At 43.8% G+C, this 15,135-nt stretch overlaps 1 protein-coding gene across 5 annotated transcripts in view; it reads left to right on the plus strand.

The window, feature by feature from the left end:
* Nucleotides 1-15,135, plus strand: part of USP7 (ubiquitin specific peptidase 7) — a 72,802-nt gene that overhangs the window by 33,773 nt on the left and 23,894 nt on the right. For 4 of the 5 annotated variants that reach the window (XM_025370177.1, XM_025370176.1, XM_025370179.1 and 1 more), the window contains exons 2-8: nt 19-123; nt 7,298-7,496; nt 9,531-9,669; nt 10,695-10,783; nt 11,911-12,019; nt 13,582-13,712; nt 14,183-14,237. In XM_025370177.1, coding sequence (XP_025225962.1) covers nt 19-123; nt 7,298-7,496; nt 9,531-9,669; nt 10,695-10,783; nt 11,911-12,019; nt 13,582-13,712; nt 14,183-14,237 — 827 coding nt within the window. Of the gene's footprint in view, nt 1-18; nt 124-861; nt 1,037-7,297; nt 7,497-9,530; nt 9,670-10,694; nt 10,784-11,910; nt 12,020-13,581; nt 13,713-14,182; nt 14,238-15,135 lie in introns of all 5 variants that reach the window. The other variant, XM_025370180.1, reaches the window with a different exon arrangement.

A 15,135-nucleotide genomic window follows, 5' to 3' on the forward strand; every position in this document is an offset into this window, starting at 1 on the left:
TGTTTTTCTTCTTTAAAGCTGGAGATACAGATGACCCACCAAGAATTACTCAGAACCCTGTGATCAACGGGAATGTGGCCCTGAGTGATGGACACAACAACACGGAGGAGGACATGGAGGATGGTAAGTGCCTATCGTTCGCCTCCTCGCAGCGGGCGGAAACCTGTCAGAAAACAGATTCAGATCCATGTTTTTTCCTTGGGTACTTGTGAGCTTGAGCATAGCTAGTTTTCAGGAGGCTGTAACTGAGGAAAATCCTGTTTGGGTTTTGAGTTTCAAGATGGCCTACACCATTTCCAGGTAAGTAGAGTCTCCCTAGCCTAGGTGAGGAGGTGTAATTTAGGTTTAAATGTAATAGGTGGGTATTGACTCACGCCTGCAGGTCTCCAGCCACTGCTAGTATTGGGAACAACAAGCATGTCTTACTCTCCTTCCTGTTTGTTTGCAGCAAGATACGTGCAGACATTGGAACTTGGCTTTCCATTGCATTCTCATTGCAGGGTGTATATCAGTTGATGATAGCTGAGAATCCCTCCCCACTCCTGTTAGGGATGAAATCAGATTCAAGCTTTGGCCTTCATTCTCCCTCACTGAGTTTTGGTCTATAGCTTCTCTGTGAGAAAGCACACTCATGTATGTGCATGGACTTTTTTTTGTGTAGGAGATCAGTTTTTTTCTTCCAAGACCATTCCTTCTTTAAATTTATCAGATTAGTGACCTCAACATTTGCAAGGTCACACTTGTGAGTAGGGAGCAGCCATAATTGCAGTATGCAGCCCCTGGAGTCTTGAGTGTAATATGAAACCATGTTCTGTCAAAAAGCATGTCCATCAATCCTCATGAGGGTTGTGTCCTTCCCAGGGGAGTAACGGGGCAGTTGAAAGAAACCATCAGTCACGGGCTGCACCACCAGAAGGACTGCTGTTCAGACCTCCTGCCAAAAGTTCAGCCTCCATGAGAAACTGCAGCCGTAGTTGAGAGTTCTCTCACAGTGCGGTTTACCCCTGGCAGCTGGCTGAGGCAATATCTGAGGAAGGTAAAGAGGCGTGGTCTAAACCCGCTGCTTTGTTACCTGTGGAGTGCGCTTTCCACCATAGACAAGGGCAATGGTGTGGGTGTGGTCTCGCTGGTTGTTGGGCTTTGGAGGTTTTACTTCAGACATTAGAGATGCCGAAAGTGGTTTAGTGAGCGCATTTGGGAAGGCGTGGCCAGGTCTAAGGCGCCAGGTGTGCTTTTGGGATCCCTTCTAGCCACTTGTGGAGCAGTGACAGGCCCTGCCCTATTGGAGCATTCCCAGTCTAGTTCCCACAGAGCAATCTGTGCCAACATTTCCCTACTGTGTTTTGTTTTTTTTAGGCGGGAGGTCTTGGGAGGAGACATAGATATAGGGTGGAGCTTCTCAGCTTCTCATGGCATCTTGAATAATTCTTGGTTGTGGGAGGCTGTCCTGTACGTTCCAGGATGCCCATGGCCGCTGCCCCCCACTTGCAGTCATGACATGTCTCTAGACATTGACGAGTGTCTCCTGGGGAGAATGACTTATGAGGACATAAGTATGGGTAAAAATCCCCTTCCTTTTGAGGTACATTTCACTAAATTAGTAGACAGTGGTGCCACACCGTAGGACCTAAAAGTGGAAATGCCCTTCTTGTGACCTCCTTGATGGAAAAAGCGTATAATCCAAGAAGGTTGAGTAATCTTCAGTAGCATCTTTCCTTGGTTTGGAACTATGGTTGCCGTTGAAAGACCCAGCGTGTAATATCTTTCTGATGGCAAAGTGCACGGGAGGGAGGTGGTCCTGACTGTAGGAGAAGAACTTGTAGCTGAGGGCAGCATTTTCCAGCTGCAGTATGAATTGTGCAACCCTCTTCTTCAGGGGATAAGTGTGTTGTGAAAAATGCACAGGATTCTAGGAAGTTATAGATGTGCTTGGCTAAACAAGCTTTATTTACCATTGTATGTCTTAGGGTTGTCGTATCAGAAGCAACATAAATTGCTTCTCCAAAAGTTTTTGTTAATGATGCCCCAAGACTCTGGACTTCAAAGCTCCCCTTTTTTTGAGTGTCCTGTTTACTTGAGTGTTGAGTGTCCATTTCAGACTAGGACACACAATCTGGGAAGCATCTCTTTCGAAGTTTTGTCTGTAGCCAAACTATCCGAGACTTGATTGATTTGCACAGAAGACTTCTTAGTAAGGGACATTTCTTGTGTAAGAAGCTAAGTAGCTAATGACATAGCGATGGGAGACCTGTATAGTTGAGGAAGAGAACTTACTTAAAAATCCTGTTAACATAGAATTATGGGCAAGTATGAGAATTATTTTTTACTATATCTACTCATTCTATACTTTTAGTTCCTCATTCACTGTTTTTTGTGAGATGTCCAAGGAAGTTATTTTATTTTATTTTATTTATTTTGAGATACAGTCTTGCTCTGTCACCCAGGCTGGAGTGCAGTGGTATGATGACCACTTACTGCTTCCGCAGTCTCCTGAGTAGCTGGGACTACAAGTGTATACCGCCATGTGTGACTAATTGTTTGTAGTGACTGGATCTCTCTATGTTGCCCAGGCTGGTCTAGCACTTCTGGGCTCAAGCAGTTCTCCTTTCTTGGCCTCCCAGTGTGTTGGGATTATGGGCATGACCCATTGCACTTGGCCCAAGGAAGTTTTATTTTATTTTATTTTGAGATAGGTTCTTGCTGTGTCGCCCAGGCTAGAGTGCAGTGGTGAGAGGTGAGATCTCAGCTCACTGTAACCTCTACCTCCTGGGTTTTTGCGATTCTCCTGCCTCAGCCTCCTGAGTAGCTGGGATTACAGGCACATGCCACCACGCCTGGCTACTTTTTGTATTTTTAGTAGAGACGGAGTTTCACCATGTTGGCCAGCTGGTCTTGAACTCCTGACCTCGGGTGATCCACGTGTCTTGGCCTCCCAAAGTACTGGGACTACAAGTGTGAGCCACCAAGGAAGTTTTAGAGCAAATATGGCCTCTGAAGATCTAGATGGATCTAGATTTAGAATGTTGTTCTCCATGAGACTAATTTGTGGGGATTGACGAGGACTTGCAAGAACTTATATTAGAATGAAGAAGTTAGCTAAAATCACTGCAACAGCACATTTTGGGAAATTTTATACCAACCTTTCTGATTCAAAAATGTGAAGTGTTGTGTTTTTCTTTAACTTACTTTTTTTTCTCTTTTCTTTCTTTTCTCCTTCCTTCCTTCCTTCCTTCCTTTCCTTCCTTTCCTTCCTTTCCTTCCTTTCCTTCATTTCCTTCCTTTCCTTCATTTCCTTCATTTCCTTTCTTTTCTTTTCTTTTCTTTTCTTTTCTTTTCTTTTCTTTTCTTTTCTTTTCTTTTCTTTTCTTTTCTTTTCTTTTCTTTTCTTTTCTTTTCTTTTTGACGGAGTTGCTCTTGTTGCCCAGGCTGGAGTGCAGTGGCACGATCTCGGCTCACCGTATCCTCTGCCTCCTGGGTTTAAGCAATTCTCCTGCCTCAACCTCCCAGGCAGCTGGGGCTACAGGCGCCTGCCACCACGCCTGGCTGATTTTTTGTATTTTTAGTAGAGATGAGGTTTTACTGTGTTGGCCAGGCAGCTAGTCCCGAACTCGTGACCTCATGATCCACCCACCTCGACCTCCCAAAGTGTTGGGATTGCAGACGTGAGCCACCGCGCCCGGCCTACCTTTCTTTTTGCAACTGAAGCCTAGACTGGTCCATTGGCCTTTGCCCTGGGAGGATAAAATTGATATAACAAAGTGCACAGTGGGAACTTTGTGCTGTAGGTAATTGTCGCTGCCGCTGCCGCTGCTACAAGAGTCTCCAGGGACCAGATTGGAAGATAGTGAGTTATCAAGGAGTCTGGTTGAGGATTTGTGGTGACAGCAGTTTGCAGAAGCTTGTTGCGCTGTCATTTACAATAAAAATAAGCAGTAATGAAATGGTACTCTGCTAATGTTAGTGGCATCCAGGCAGATTGGAGTCTTTGTGCATGAAGCGCTAATTTTGCAGGGAATGTGGGTGTTTTTCCTAATCCCTAGTATACTTGGAAGTTGCAAAAAATAGTACATAAGATCCTGTATACTGTTAAGTGTTTTCTTGGGCAGAGATCTCCATCACTCAGTCTCATGTAATTCCTTGTAGGAGGACAATCTGGCTGGCCATATCTGTGAAAGCTGGTTTCCAAGTCCACTTCTCCTTTTTATTGGACTTTTTTTGGAGACAGAGTTTTTTGTTCTTGTTGCCCAGGCTGGAGTGCAATGGCATGATCTCAGCTCATTGCAGCCTCCACCTCCGAGGTTTAAGCGATTCTCCTGCCTCAGCCTCCCAAGTACCTGGGATTACAGGCACACACCACCACACTTGGCTAATTTTTGTGTTTTTAGTAGAGATGGGGTTTTGCCATGTTGGGGCAGGCTGGTCTCAAACTCCTGACCTCAGGTGATCCTCCTGCCTCAGCCTCCCAAAGTGCTGGGATTACAGGCGTGAGCCACTGCGCCCTGCTGACCTTTTTTTTTTTTTTTTTTTTGAAACGGAGTCTCGCTCTGTTGCCCAGGCTGGAGTGCAGTGGTGCAATCTCGACTCAGTGCAAGCTCCACCTCCCAGGTTCACGCCACTCTCCTGCCTCAGCGTCCCGAGCAGCTGGGGCGCCTTCCGCCAAGCCCGGCTAATTTTTTTTCTTTTTTGTATTTTTAGTAGAGACAGTTAACAAGAGCGTGTTAACCAGGATGGTCTTGATCTCCTGACCTCGGGATCTGCCCGCCTTGGCCTCCCAAAGTGCTGGGATTACAGGCATGAGCCACCGTGCCCAGCCAGACCTTTTGTTTTTTAGTAAAAGTTTTACATTATTCTATTAGTATGAAGAGTTTTCAGGAAGTGAGGTGAAATTTTAATACACCTGAAGTGTCATCTAAACTTCGTGCTTAGCAGATTTGATAAGTCTGTTCTAAGAAATGTGCCTTGAGTGTGAGGCTGAAATAGAGTATACAGTGCACTGTGAACTATCCACTGTGTGTCAGGACAGTGCTACACTCGGGGGCACAGAGACAGATGCATGGTGGCCTGTGTGGGGCTGGGCAGCAGGTGGACCAAGTGCAAACTTTAATTCTGAGTCTCACCATTGTTTGGGTCTTTTCAATATTTAAGGAATATCTCGGGAAATTTAATGTATAGGGCAAAAGTTCAAAAAGCATTTATAATATGTATTGATTTGGGATACATAAAATCAAACCCTATAAACAGCTGAATTATATAAAATAGATGAGTTAGAAGAGAGGCATAACCTTGTTTCTTTCAGCTTTTTAGGTCCTGCAGTGATTTTCCATTTGGTTGCTTCTGTGCAGTTCTGTATACATGGGCTTCGTAAAGCGGGCAAGCTCGTAGTCTCATTTTGTTGAGACCTGCGTTTTGTGAGTGTTATGGTAACTTCCAGGAGTGGTATTTTAAAAACCAGGTCAGGGTCACTGTGCGTAGTGTCTTGACAAATCTTGGATATTAAAATCCTCTATTGTCACTTGTAAAACAGCCTTGGCAGACTTCCATTTCCTCACTTAAAATGTAGGAATTGACATTTGTCTCTTGTCTACCTTACAGAACTTAACTCCTGATCAACTGTGAATTGCATGATCCTAAAAACACATGGCAAAACTTGTTCCACCATGCCATTCTAGACATTATTATCTTAAACAAGTTTCTTGCCTTTTAGTAGACTTCTGTCCCTCAAAGGGATTAGGGTAATACCACTTAAAGAGGCTTATATAAATAATTCTCTTGGACAAGATGCACCTCTTTCAGCTGCTCTTCCTTCCACAGTGCCTGTGCTGTAAACAACTCAGCAGGGTTATGTGGAATAAAAAAGTTTGGCATGAAGAGTGTCTCAAAGAAGGTAGAAGTGCTTACCATCACACATGCTTTTGATATTTCAATTCTACCCTCCCAGGAGGACTGATGGACATGTTTTCTTAAGACCAAACTCAGTCATAACCTTCAAGCAAATTCTGTTCCCCGAGAAGTGGGTGATGCTGAGAACTCAGTTGTTAGTGAACTTTGGAATCTGAAGGGTTGTTGGATGCCGTGGTGACTGCCTTCAGGGGCCTGAAGATGAAGGATGGGAGGATGTTTTTATGCGCTCTTTACCCAAGCCTACAAGTCTCGTTTTGTGCCTTAGGAGCCTGGTGGTCAGGGATGTCAAAATAGCACCTGATTCTAAGCTGGGAACAGCCTTCCAGGCACTGCGTATAGAGCGTGGCCCTCGGTGTGGCCCTGGATCTCCTGCCAGTCCGTGAGCTGTGTGCAGGCTATAATGAGATAGGTACAGAAACTGAAAGGAAGCGTTTAGAAGCTTGTGTAGCATGTTGACCTTGCTGTGGCAATTTCATTATGCTTTATAAAAGTATTGGTCAATAACACATTGGTGTGGGTGCAGGAGGACCGTGCCTTCACAGGAGTCGTTTGAGAAGCAATGAGATGCTGCAGGGTTTGTCAAAGGTGATTGACCGATGGCCACATGCAAATGAATAGTCACTGTCATCAGTGAAAGATTGAATTTTAAATGGAGACCTTCAGTTGGACCTCTGCTAAGAGGCGCTGTGTTGGCAGAAACTTAAATTTCTTAAATCAGCCTTTGGTCTTATTATCATTGAACAATTTATACTGCTTATGTGGGAAAAGATACCAGTTTCTTAGAAAAAAAAAAAAAAAAAAACACTCCCCCTAGGGTGTCCAGGCTAGTAGTTTTACAAAAATTGTGAACTAATGAAGTTAACTTTATTATTAGGCTACTGTTGTAGCCATTGTCTTGCCTCTGAGCAGTGCTGAGCTTCCAGGGGGATGGCTGTTTTCCTGGCTCTCAAGTCCTGCCTGTGTGTTCTGTGCTCTCTAAAGTCAGCCCAAGTCCCATGTTGTGGTCTTTTCCCCCAGAAGTCCTGTCCTTGAACAGATGTGAGCCATGTCGTTCCTTCTCTCCAAAGTCTCTCCACTCACGGGGTGCCCCGGGGTCCTTGGGAATTCAGCTTTAGTAAAGTAGACATTGTTCTCATGTGGAACTCAGTCTGACAGGGATGGCAAGTGTATGGTTAGCACTCTGTGAGTTTTGGACTTCATAAGGAAGAATTAATCCATTCAGAAACTGTATGTCATCTCAGTCTTAGGCTTTTAATAAATCGGAAGCAATTTTTTCGAACCGTTAGATTTTAGCAGTTAAATCAAGATGTGTAGAACAGTTTACTCCATGTTGATTAATGCTAGTGCTTTTGGTCAGTGCACAGGCTCTGTGGCTGATGATGTGTTTTTTTTGCAGACACCAGTTGGCGCTCTGAGGCAACCTTTCAGTTCACTGTGGAGCGCTTCAGCAGACTGAGTGAGTCGGTCCTTAGCCCTCCGTGTTTTGTGCGAAATCTGCCATGGAAGATTATGGTGATGCCACGCTTTTATCCAGACAGACCACACCAAAAAAGCGTAGGATTCTTTCTCCAGTGCAATGCTGAATCTGATTCCACGTAAGACAGTTTAAATGATGCAACTACAAACCCCCACATAGTTGTATTACATTACTGGAAGCCAAATTCGATCAACCTAGTGCAGTTGTATCTTATTTGCTGCCTCTACATAGTCTTTTGATTTTAAATTAGATTAAATACGTCTTTCTCTTTAAAACCCACTGGTGTATGCATTATACCCAAGCTAGAAAAGTGTATTTTTGTCTTGTAAGTAAAAAAACTAAAAATAGTTTGTTGGAATCTGGCAGCCCATGGAATCAGGGCCTACCAGGATTAGCTGACCATAGAGCCACCAGGCTTAATTCTTACTCTGCCTGAGCAGAAAATGGCAGCTGTCAGAGCCAGACATCCCTTACATTGTGTGATAACTAATTTGTACGGGTTGTTCAGAAAGTACAAGTAAAACATACTTTGTGAAGGATTTATGCAACATGGCCCTCTGACTTGAGGAACATTTAAACATTCATGTATATTATGAAATGTCCAAACACTGAGAAATCTTGATGGTCCTTCTATTTATATGAATTAGAAAATTAATCCACCTTTTATCAAAAACCCAGTTGATTCTGGGAGTGTGGACCACTGTCTGCATCGGAGCCAGGGGAGGCTGCTGACTTGGACTGCACCTATCCTAGTCTCCCTGTGACCCTTTGGAACCCTCAGTAACGTGTTCCCCGGAGTGAACTGGCTCTAGCTGTTCTGTCAGTTCCCCCAGGGAATAAAATTTATGGAGTCTCACTCTGTCGCCAGGCTGGAGTGCAGTGGCCTGATCTTGGCTCACTGCAAACCCAGTCTCCCAGGTTCAAGCGATTCTCCTGCCTTGGCTTTCCTAGTACCTGGGACTACAGGCGCCCACCACCACACCCGCTAATTTTATATTTTTAGTAGAGATGGGATTTCACCATATTGACCAGGCTGGTCTTGAACTCCTGACCTCAGGTGATCTGCCTTCCTTGGCCTCCCAAAGTGCTGGGATTACAGGCGTCAGCCACTTTGCCCGGCTGTACTTTCATTTTCTTTAATGTTTAAGTAAGAAGTGCCAAGGTAGTTTTATGATGCAGCCAGGGCTTTTGGATGGTTTAAAAAGTTTTCCTCTTCTGTTCACATTATGATGTGATCTGATGAGTATTTGGGCTAGGTTTGTTTCAGTCTGATGGACAACTTTAGCCTGAAGAGCACTTTGGAAAAACAGTGAATGGTCCATACCCAGTGTCAGCATCCCGAGCAAGCAGGAAGTGCTGTGGGAACAGCACTGTCCTACCCTTGTCCTGAAGAGTCAAACCGTTTCAGGGTTCAGTTGTAGCGTTGATTTATAAGGCCCCACTTTAATCGCAAACCTTAACTTTCTGTGGCTTAAGGGGCTGTATATATGGTTTTTGAACCTGGATTTAGAGACCCTTTTGTGGTTCACTCCACAGTTGACTGCATACAGTAGTTCTCTTTTGGTAGTAATTTGTGCCTCGTCAGTGAATTCCTTGATGCCAGGGCAGGACAGCAAACTAAGGCCACAGAGCTCCCTGGTGCTGGTTTTGGGGCTGGTTTTTCCCCAGTGTGTGCTGGAGGGCATCCTAGGAGAGCCTGAGAGGCATAGCACTGAAGGACTACAGGGGCAGGAGCGACACTGAGAGGTGACCCCTATATCAGCAGTAGAAGCAGAGGTTTACATCCACCCATCTGTTCTTTTTGGTTCTTTCCTAATAACTGTTATCTGACCAAAAAGTTGTAGTCTTGTACAGAATCCACAACTGGTATTGAAAGTTCAAAATTGTATAGATACAATTAAAATTTCCAACTTCTGAGGATTTAAAAAATGAAACCATGAGTGAAATCCCTACAGAATACACTGGGGGAGCCCCAAACACCCTTTTTTCTATTAAAGGTAAAAATGCCTCCGTCCTACCTTTAACCCCAACCGGAAAGGAGAGAGCAACAAAAACATAAGTGGGAATTTTGGTGTGCTATGTTTACTGTCTTTAAAAATGTGTAACATCTGGTGAATACGTCAACTAAGGCTCAGATTACTCTTTTAAACAGGTCGTGGTCTTGCCATGCGCAAGCAGTACTGAAGATAATAAATTACAGAGATGATGAAAAGTCGTTCAGTCGTCGTATTAGTCATTTGTTCTTCCATAAAGAAAATGATTGGGGATTTTCCAATTTTATGGCCTGGAGTGTAAGTAACGGTGTATTTAGTCTAAATAATCGATGCATTACTGCTTGTTGTTCCCTTACCTTTTTGATTTTTCAAGTCCTTTATTCATTTTAGAGCTAGATTTTTGCTTTCTGAATTGGACAGATGTCTTTGAAAATATGTTTTCTCCAGTTTCCTATTCTAGGTTTTTAGCAGCTTTCTGGATTCACGTCTCACCTTGTAGTCAGTCACTCAAAGGGAGTTCCCAGTGGGCTAAATTTCCTTTAAAAGACATAATGCTGTTTGAGGTCCTTTCATGATTCAGGCATAGTACTGAGTGGTTCCACGTGACTCCAGTAACTTCATTCAGTTCATTTTGGCTCCTTTTTGCAGAGGTGGTAGCCGGTGGAACAATCTAGGAATGTTCCTTCTTACTCCGCTAAGTCACTTATCATTGCCTTCTCCAGCCCCTCCCCTCGCCTGCTTAGAGGAGCACAGATTTCTCCTGTCCATGCTGTGGCTCTGAGCCCCTGGGTACCTCTGGGATGCCTCTGAGGTGCCAAGCATTTGCTGTGTGTGTTGTGAGACCACTGTTAAAAGCAAATTGAAACAGTCTAAAATTAGCAACAAAGTTGGGATGTATGTTTAAAAAAGTATTTTAGGCTGGGCGCGGTGGCTCAAGCCTGTAATCCCAGCACTTTGGGAGGCCGAGGCGGGTGGATCACAAGGTCAGGAGATCGAGACTATCCTGGCTAACATGGTGAAACCCCGTCTCTACTAAAAATACACAAAAACTAGCCGGGCATAGTAGCGGGCGCCTGTAGTCCCAGCTACTTGGGAGGCTGAGGCGGGAGAATGGCGTGAACCCGGGGGGGCGGAGCTTGCAGTGAGCCGAGATATCGCGCCACTGCACTCCAGCCTGGGAGACACAGTGAGACTCCGTCTCAAAAAAAAAAAAAAAAAAGTATTTTAATCTGTATTAAGTACAGGGTACTAATGTAATTTGTCTCTTGGGAATAAAGTGTGTGTTCTTATTCAAGCAGGATATTCTTATTTATGTTTTATAGGAAGTGACCGATCCTGAGAAAGGATTTATAGATGATGACAAAGTTACCTTTGAAGTCTTTGTACAGGCGGATGCTCCCCATGGAGTTGCGTAAGTTTTTCTTTAATTGGGTGCTGTTAAAAATGTCTTTTGTGCTGCAGTGAAAGAAGCTTTGGCATGCATGTGACAGAGATGCACATATTTAATCAGTATGCGTCCTCTCTGCGCTTGCTCTGTGGCACACAGAGTCATGCCCACTTGCCACTCTTTTAATGGATTGATTGAGACGTTCTACATGGTAGACCCTTGGAACATAATTGTATAATAACCGGTACATAAATACCCAGAGCAGAGGTGCTCTGTTGTTACTTTGATGAGGGCAGGGAGGAAGTCCTCTCCGAGTGTGAGGAAGAGGCGAGCATCACCGACAACTAACATGGTGAGCGAGGAGTAAAGAGGCATGACCAGGCCGTTAGGTGTACTTGAGCGTTTCCAAGGCTGGGAGCTAACCCCTGGAGTGGCAGGGTGGGTGAATGGTACTGCGCAGTAGGTGTCTCCTCCAGCACTGGTCCTGCTTGGTGACTGTCGTGTGTTCATGTCATGGCATTGTGTACAGAGGGAGATGGGCGTGGAGGTGGGAGGATTGCTCTACTTTCTGGCACCGTTCTCTGTGGCTTCCTTTTACTACTTGGGGTGGGGGTGGAAAGGTACAAGACATAGTTAATTCCGAGAATCTTGTCTTCAACAACCACCAAAATCACAAAATAAAAAAAGCTCTGGGAGTTTAGAAGTCTGAGGCAAACCTTGGCGAATACACACTCCTGTTTCTTCTTGTGTGTGGGTCTACAGAAAAGATAAGTTTCAGCTTTTTTCATGTTGTGCTGACCTCGCGTGTGATAAGTGTAATTATGTAACCAGACTCTACTGTGAGGCATATTGGGTATGAGCATGCAGGTCTCCGTTAAGTGTCTGTTGGTGCTGGGTTTGATCAGTGACAGGAGTGCCACTGTCAGCAGGCAGGTGCTTCGAGGGCTGTGTGAATGTGGGGGTTGCATTTGCACCAGTTCACACAGTGGAGCAAGCAGAAGGGTATCGGTGACCATCGAAGGATGCTGTGTGATAAGTGCTCCTGGCCTCGGTTTCCTTAAGGCTGACCTTGAGTCAGATTGCTCCACACATACTGCAGGAGCAGTGGGGTATCTCTGCAAGATCCTCTCAACCTTGAACTGATCTTTCAGGTGGGATTCAAAGAAGCACACAGGCTATGTCGGCTTAAAGAATCAGGGAGCGACTTGTTACATGAACAGCCTGCTACAGACGTTATTTTTCACGAATCAGCTACGAAAGGTAAATGGATAGTGTTCCTCTCCTGCAGCCTTCTGCCCACCCTTTCCTCTCAGGTATATCAGAGCAAAGTCTTCTCAACAAACATCCCAGTCTCCCTCCCCTGGCCCTGTCTCCTTAGATGGCTGCTAGTTCATGCTGCATTTTCATTCCCCAGTGTTGGGACACCTACTTTGTAAACTGCTTCAGTGTTTCAGAGTTACCACCGCCAACCTTTTCCTTTGAGACAGAGTCTCGCTCTGTCACCTAGATTGGAGTGCGATCGTGTGACCTTGGCTCACTGCAGCCTCTGCCTCCCGGGTTCAAGTGATTCTCTGGCCTCAGCCTCCTGAGTAGCTGGGATTACAGGCACCCGCCACCACAACCGGCTAATTTTTATATTTTAGTAGAGATGGGGTTTCACCATGTTGTCCAGGCTGGTCTCGAACTCCTGACCCCAAGCTATCCACCTGCCTCAGCTTCTCAAGGGGCTCAGATTATAGGCGTGAGCCACCATGCCTAACCATGACCTAAGTTTACAGACTTAACATTGTGTTAGAAATCACCTTGTGAAGGTATTTAGAAAAACAATCATAAAATCCATTAACAGCAACATTTGCAAAGTTTTATATCAAAACTGAGTTGAAAAGTCAATGCAACTTACTTTTATTGAAAATTTCAATAAAAAGAATAGACATACATTAAATCTAATATAGCTGAGTCAGTCAGTTCTACTTTGAGAATTACATGTGATTATTATGAAGCAGCACAGGAGATCGGCACTCCTGGTTGTGGGGTGGGCAGGGAGCTGGCTGGCTTGTCAGCCTTGAAAGCATGTTTGCACAGCCACCCAGGCAGGTTGTCGTGATATATCCCAGGGATAGCTCAGTGTGGGTAATTCTAGTCACATTTAAGTTTTTATCAAATGTTTTGTTCACAAGTAATGCTAAGTTAAGAAATGGTGCTCCAATAAGTAGGAAATAAAAGTAGTTTTCTGGGGGGTGATTTTGTTTTTTGTTTGCTTCTTTCTCTATTATCTTTTTATCAAGAACATATGGGTGAGGCCGGGTGCGGTGGGTCTCGCCTGCAATCCCAGCACTTTGGGAGGCCAAGGTGGGCAAATCACCTGAGGTCAGGAGTTTGAGACCAGCCTGGCCAACATGGCGAAAACCCGTCTCTACTGAAAATTCAGAAATTAGCCTGGCGTGGTGGTGCATGCCAGTTATTCCAGCTACTCAGGAGGCTGAGGAAGGAGAATTGCTTGAACCTGGGAGGCGGAGGTTGCAGTGAGCTGAGATTGCACCGCTGCACTTCAGCCTGGGAGACAGAGCGAAACTCCGTCTCACATGGGTGGTGATTTTCAAAATTTATTTTTGCATTTTTGTGTTTTCCAGTATCCCTAAAGATGTTCATGATTTTGTAAACTTTCTCATCAATTTGGGGATCATTAAAAGCCCTAACAACAATCTTAGCCATTGTGTTATTAGAAATGATTTTTTAAAACATGAAGATTAAATTCTTCCTGTTTTTTAAATTTCCCTGCATCTTCTCAGAATAAATTCTTAAATCTGAATTAATTCTTTCAGGCTGTATACATGATGCCAACCGAGGGGGATGATTCATCTAAAAGTGTCCCTTTAGCATTACAAAGGGTGTTCTATGAATTACAACACAGTGATAAACCTGTAGGAACAAAAAAGCTAACAAAGTCATTTGGGTATGTATTAGACATCTGCCTTTGCCATTCTGCTTCCTCTTTTTTTTTTTTTTTTTAAAGGACAAATGAGTAGAGAATAGGAAGGTCAGTAGAGCATACTGTAGGCACTTAATTTAGGGAGTCTTGAGCATTTAATGGTGTCAGTGCTTTTATCATTGTATTTGTTTCATTTCTTTGGAAATAGATACTTTGTTTTAGAATTTTGCTTGAGAAAGAGTTCACCGCTTAAGGTTTTTACTTTTCAACACAAGAACCTGTATTGCTTTCAAATTTGTTACATTTTCTTGGAAACACCACTTCCCCTAGCAGTAAATCCATCTGAATTATAACTCCCAAAAATAATCTTCACAGGAAAGGAATTTGAGAATAACAACTGACTATCCAGTTTAGTTTTTCAATCTAAGTTACTTTTAATTTGCGCATTTGAAAGTTGAGCGTTTAAATGGAGATGTTTGTTTTATCTTTGAAAGGTGGGAAACTTTAGATAGCTTCATGCAACACGATGTTCAGGAGCTTTGTCGAGTGGTAAGTTTCAAGCAGTACTTGTATATTTCTTACAATGAATATTTTTTGAAGCATTGTCAAGAGTTATTACCAAGTAAAACCTCAGACCTAATTCAGAAAATGCCCATCTTTGTTTAGGATCAGACTGAGGCTACAAAAAGGCAGCAGCTGTCTAGTTTTAAAGGCTGGTAAGAATTATTTGAATAGGGATTTGAAGGTGAAGTGAGGAAGCTTGAATTTTATACTAGCAGGCAGTAGGCTTTTAATTTGTTAAATTGGTATATATACATGAGTTACTAATCCAGGAACCAAAGACTGGCTTTGGTGGCTGTCCCATTGGTCCTGAGTCACTGTAAAGTGGTGACTTCTATTCTTACTCCAGTGTTCAGACACCTCCTATGCAGCGAGGTTCTCACTGAGCAGAACTCAGTATGCGGCGATTACTCTCCCCGCGGCGTCACTAGTCGCTAGCAAATCCTCATTCTTCCAGTTGTGATTAAAGACACAGAAACACACACACACAACATGAAATGGCTGTTCAAGGTGATTGGCTGGGCAAGGTGTGTTTTCTTTTTTGCAGCACTAGCTGGATTGAATCCAGTTCATTAAATATCCATGGACAAACCAGTCAATCCTGTTGACAGGCTCAACCTCATTAATCTCTTGGTGTGGACCATTACGAGTTAAGTTTAGTGAACAATTTTACATGCTTTTCCACAGAGGTAAAAAAAATAAAAATGCTTCTAAAGGCACTACAGATTACTAATTTATTCCAAAGGCTGTATAAAAGGTTAACCTCAACTGTTGCATGTAGAGATGTTTGTAAAAATCCAACCAAGAAAGAAGATTTTGTATATGTTTTTGATAATTGCATGCCGGAGGTTATATTTTTATAGTCTACGACTTCTTTGAACATTGA

This window comes from Theropithecus gelada, chromosome 20 (genome assembly GCF_003255815.1).
Source record: "Theropithecus gelada isolate Dixy chromosome 20, Tgel_1.0, whole genome shotgun sequence".
NCBI classification, from domain to species: domain Eukaryota; kingdom Metazoa; phylum Chordata; class Mammalia; order Primates; family Cercopithecidae; genus Theropithecus; species Theropithecus gelada.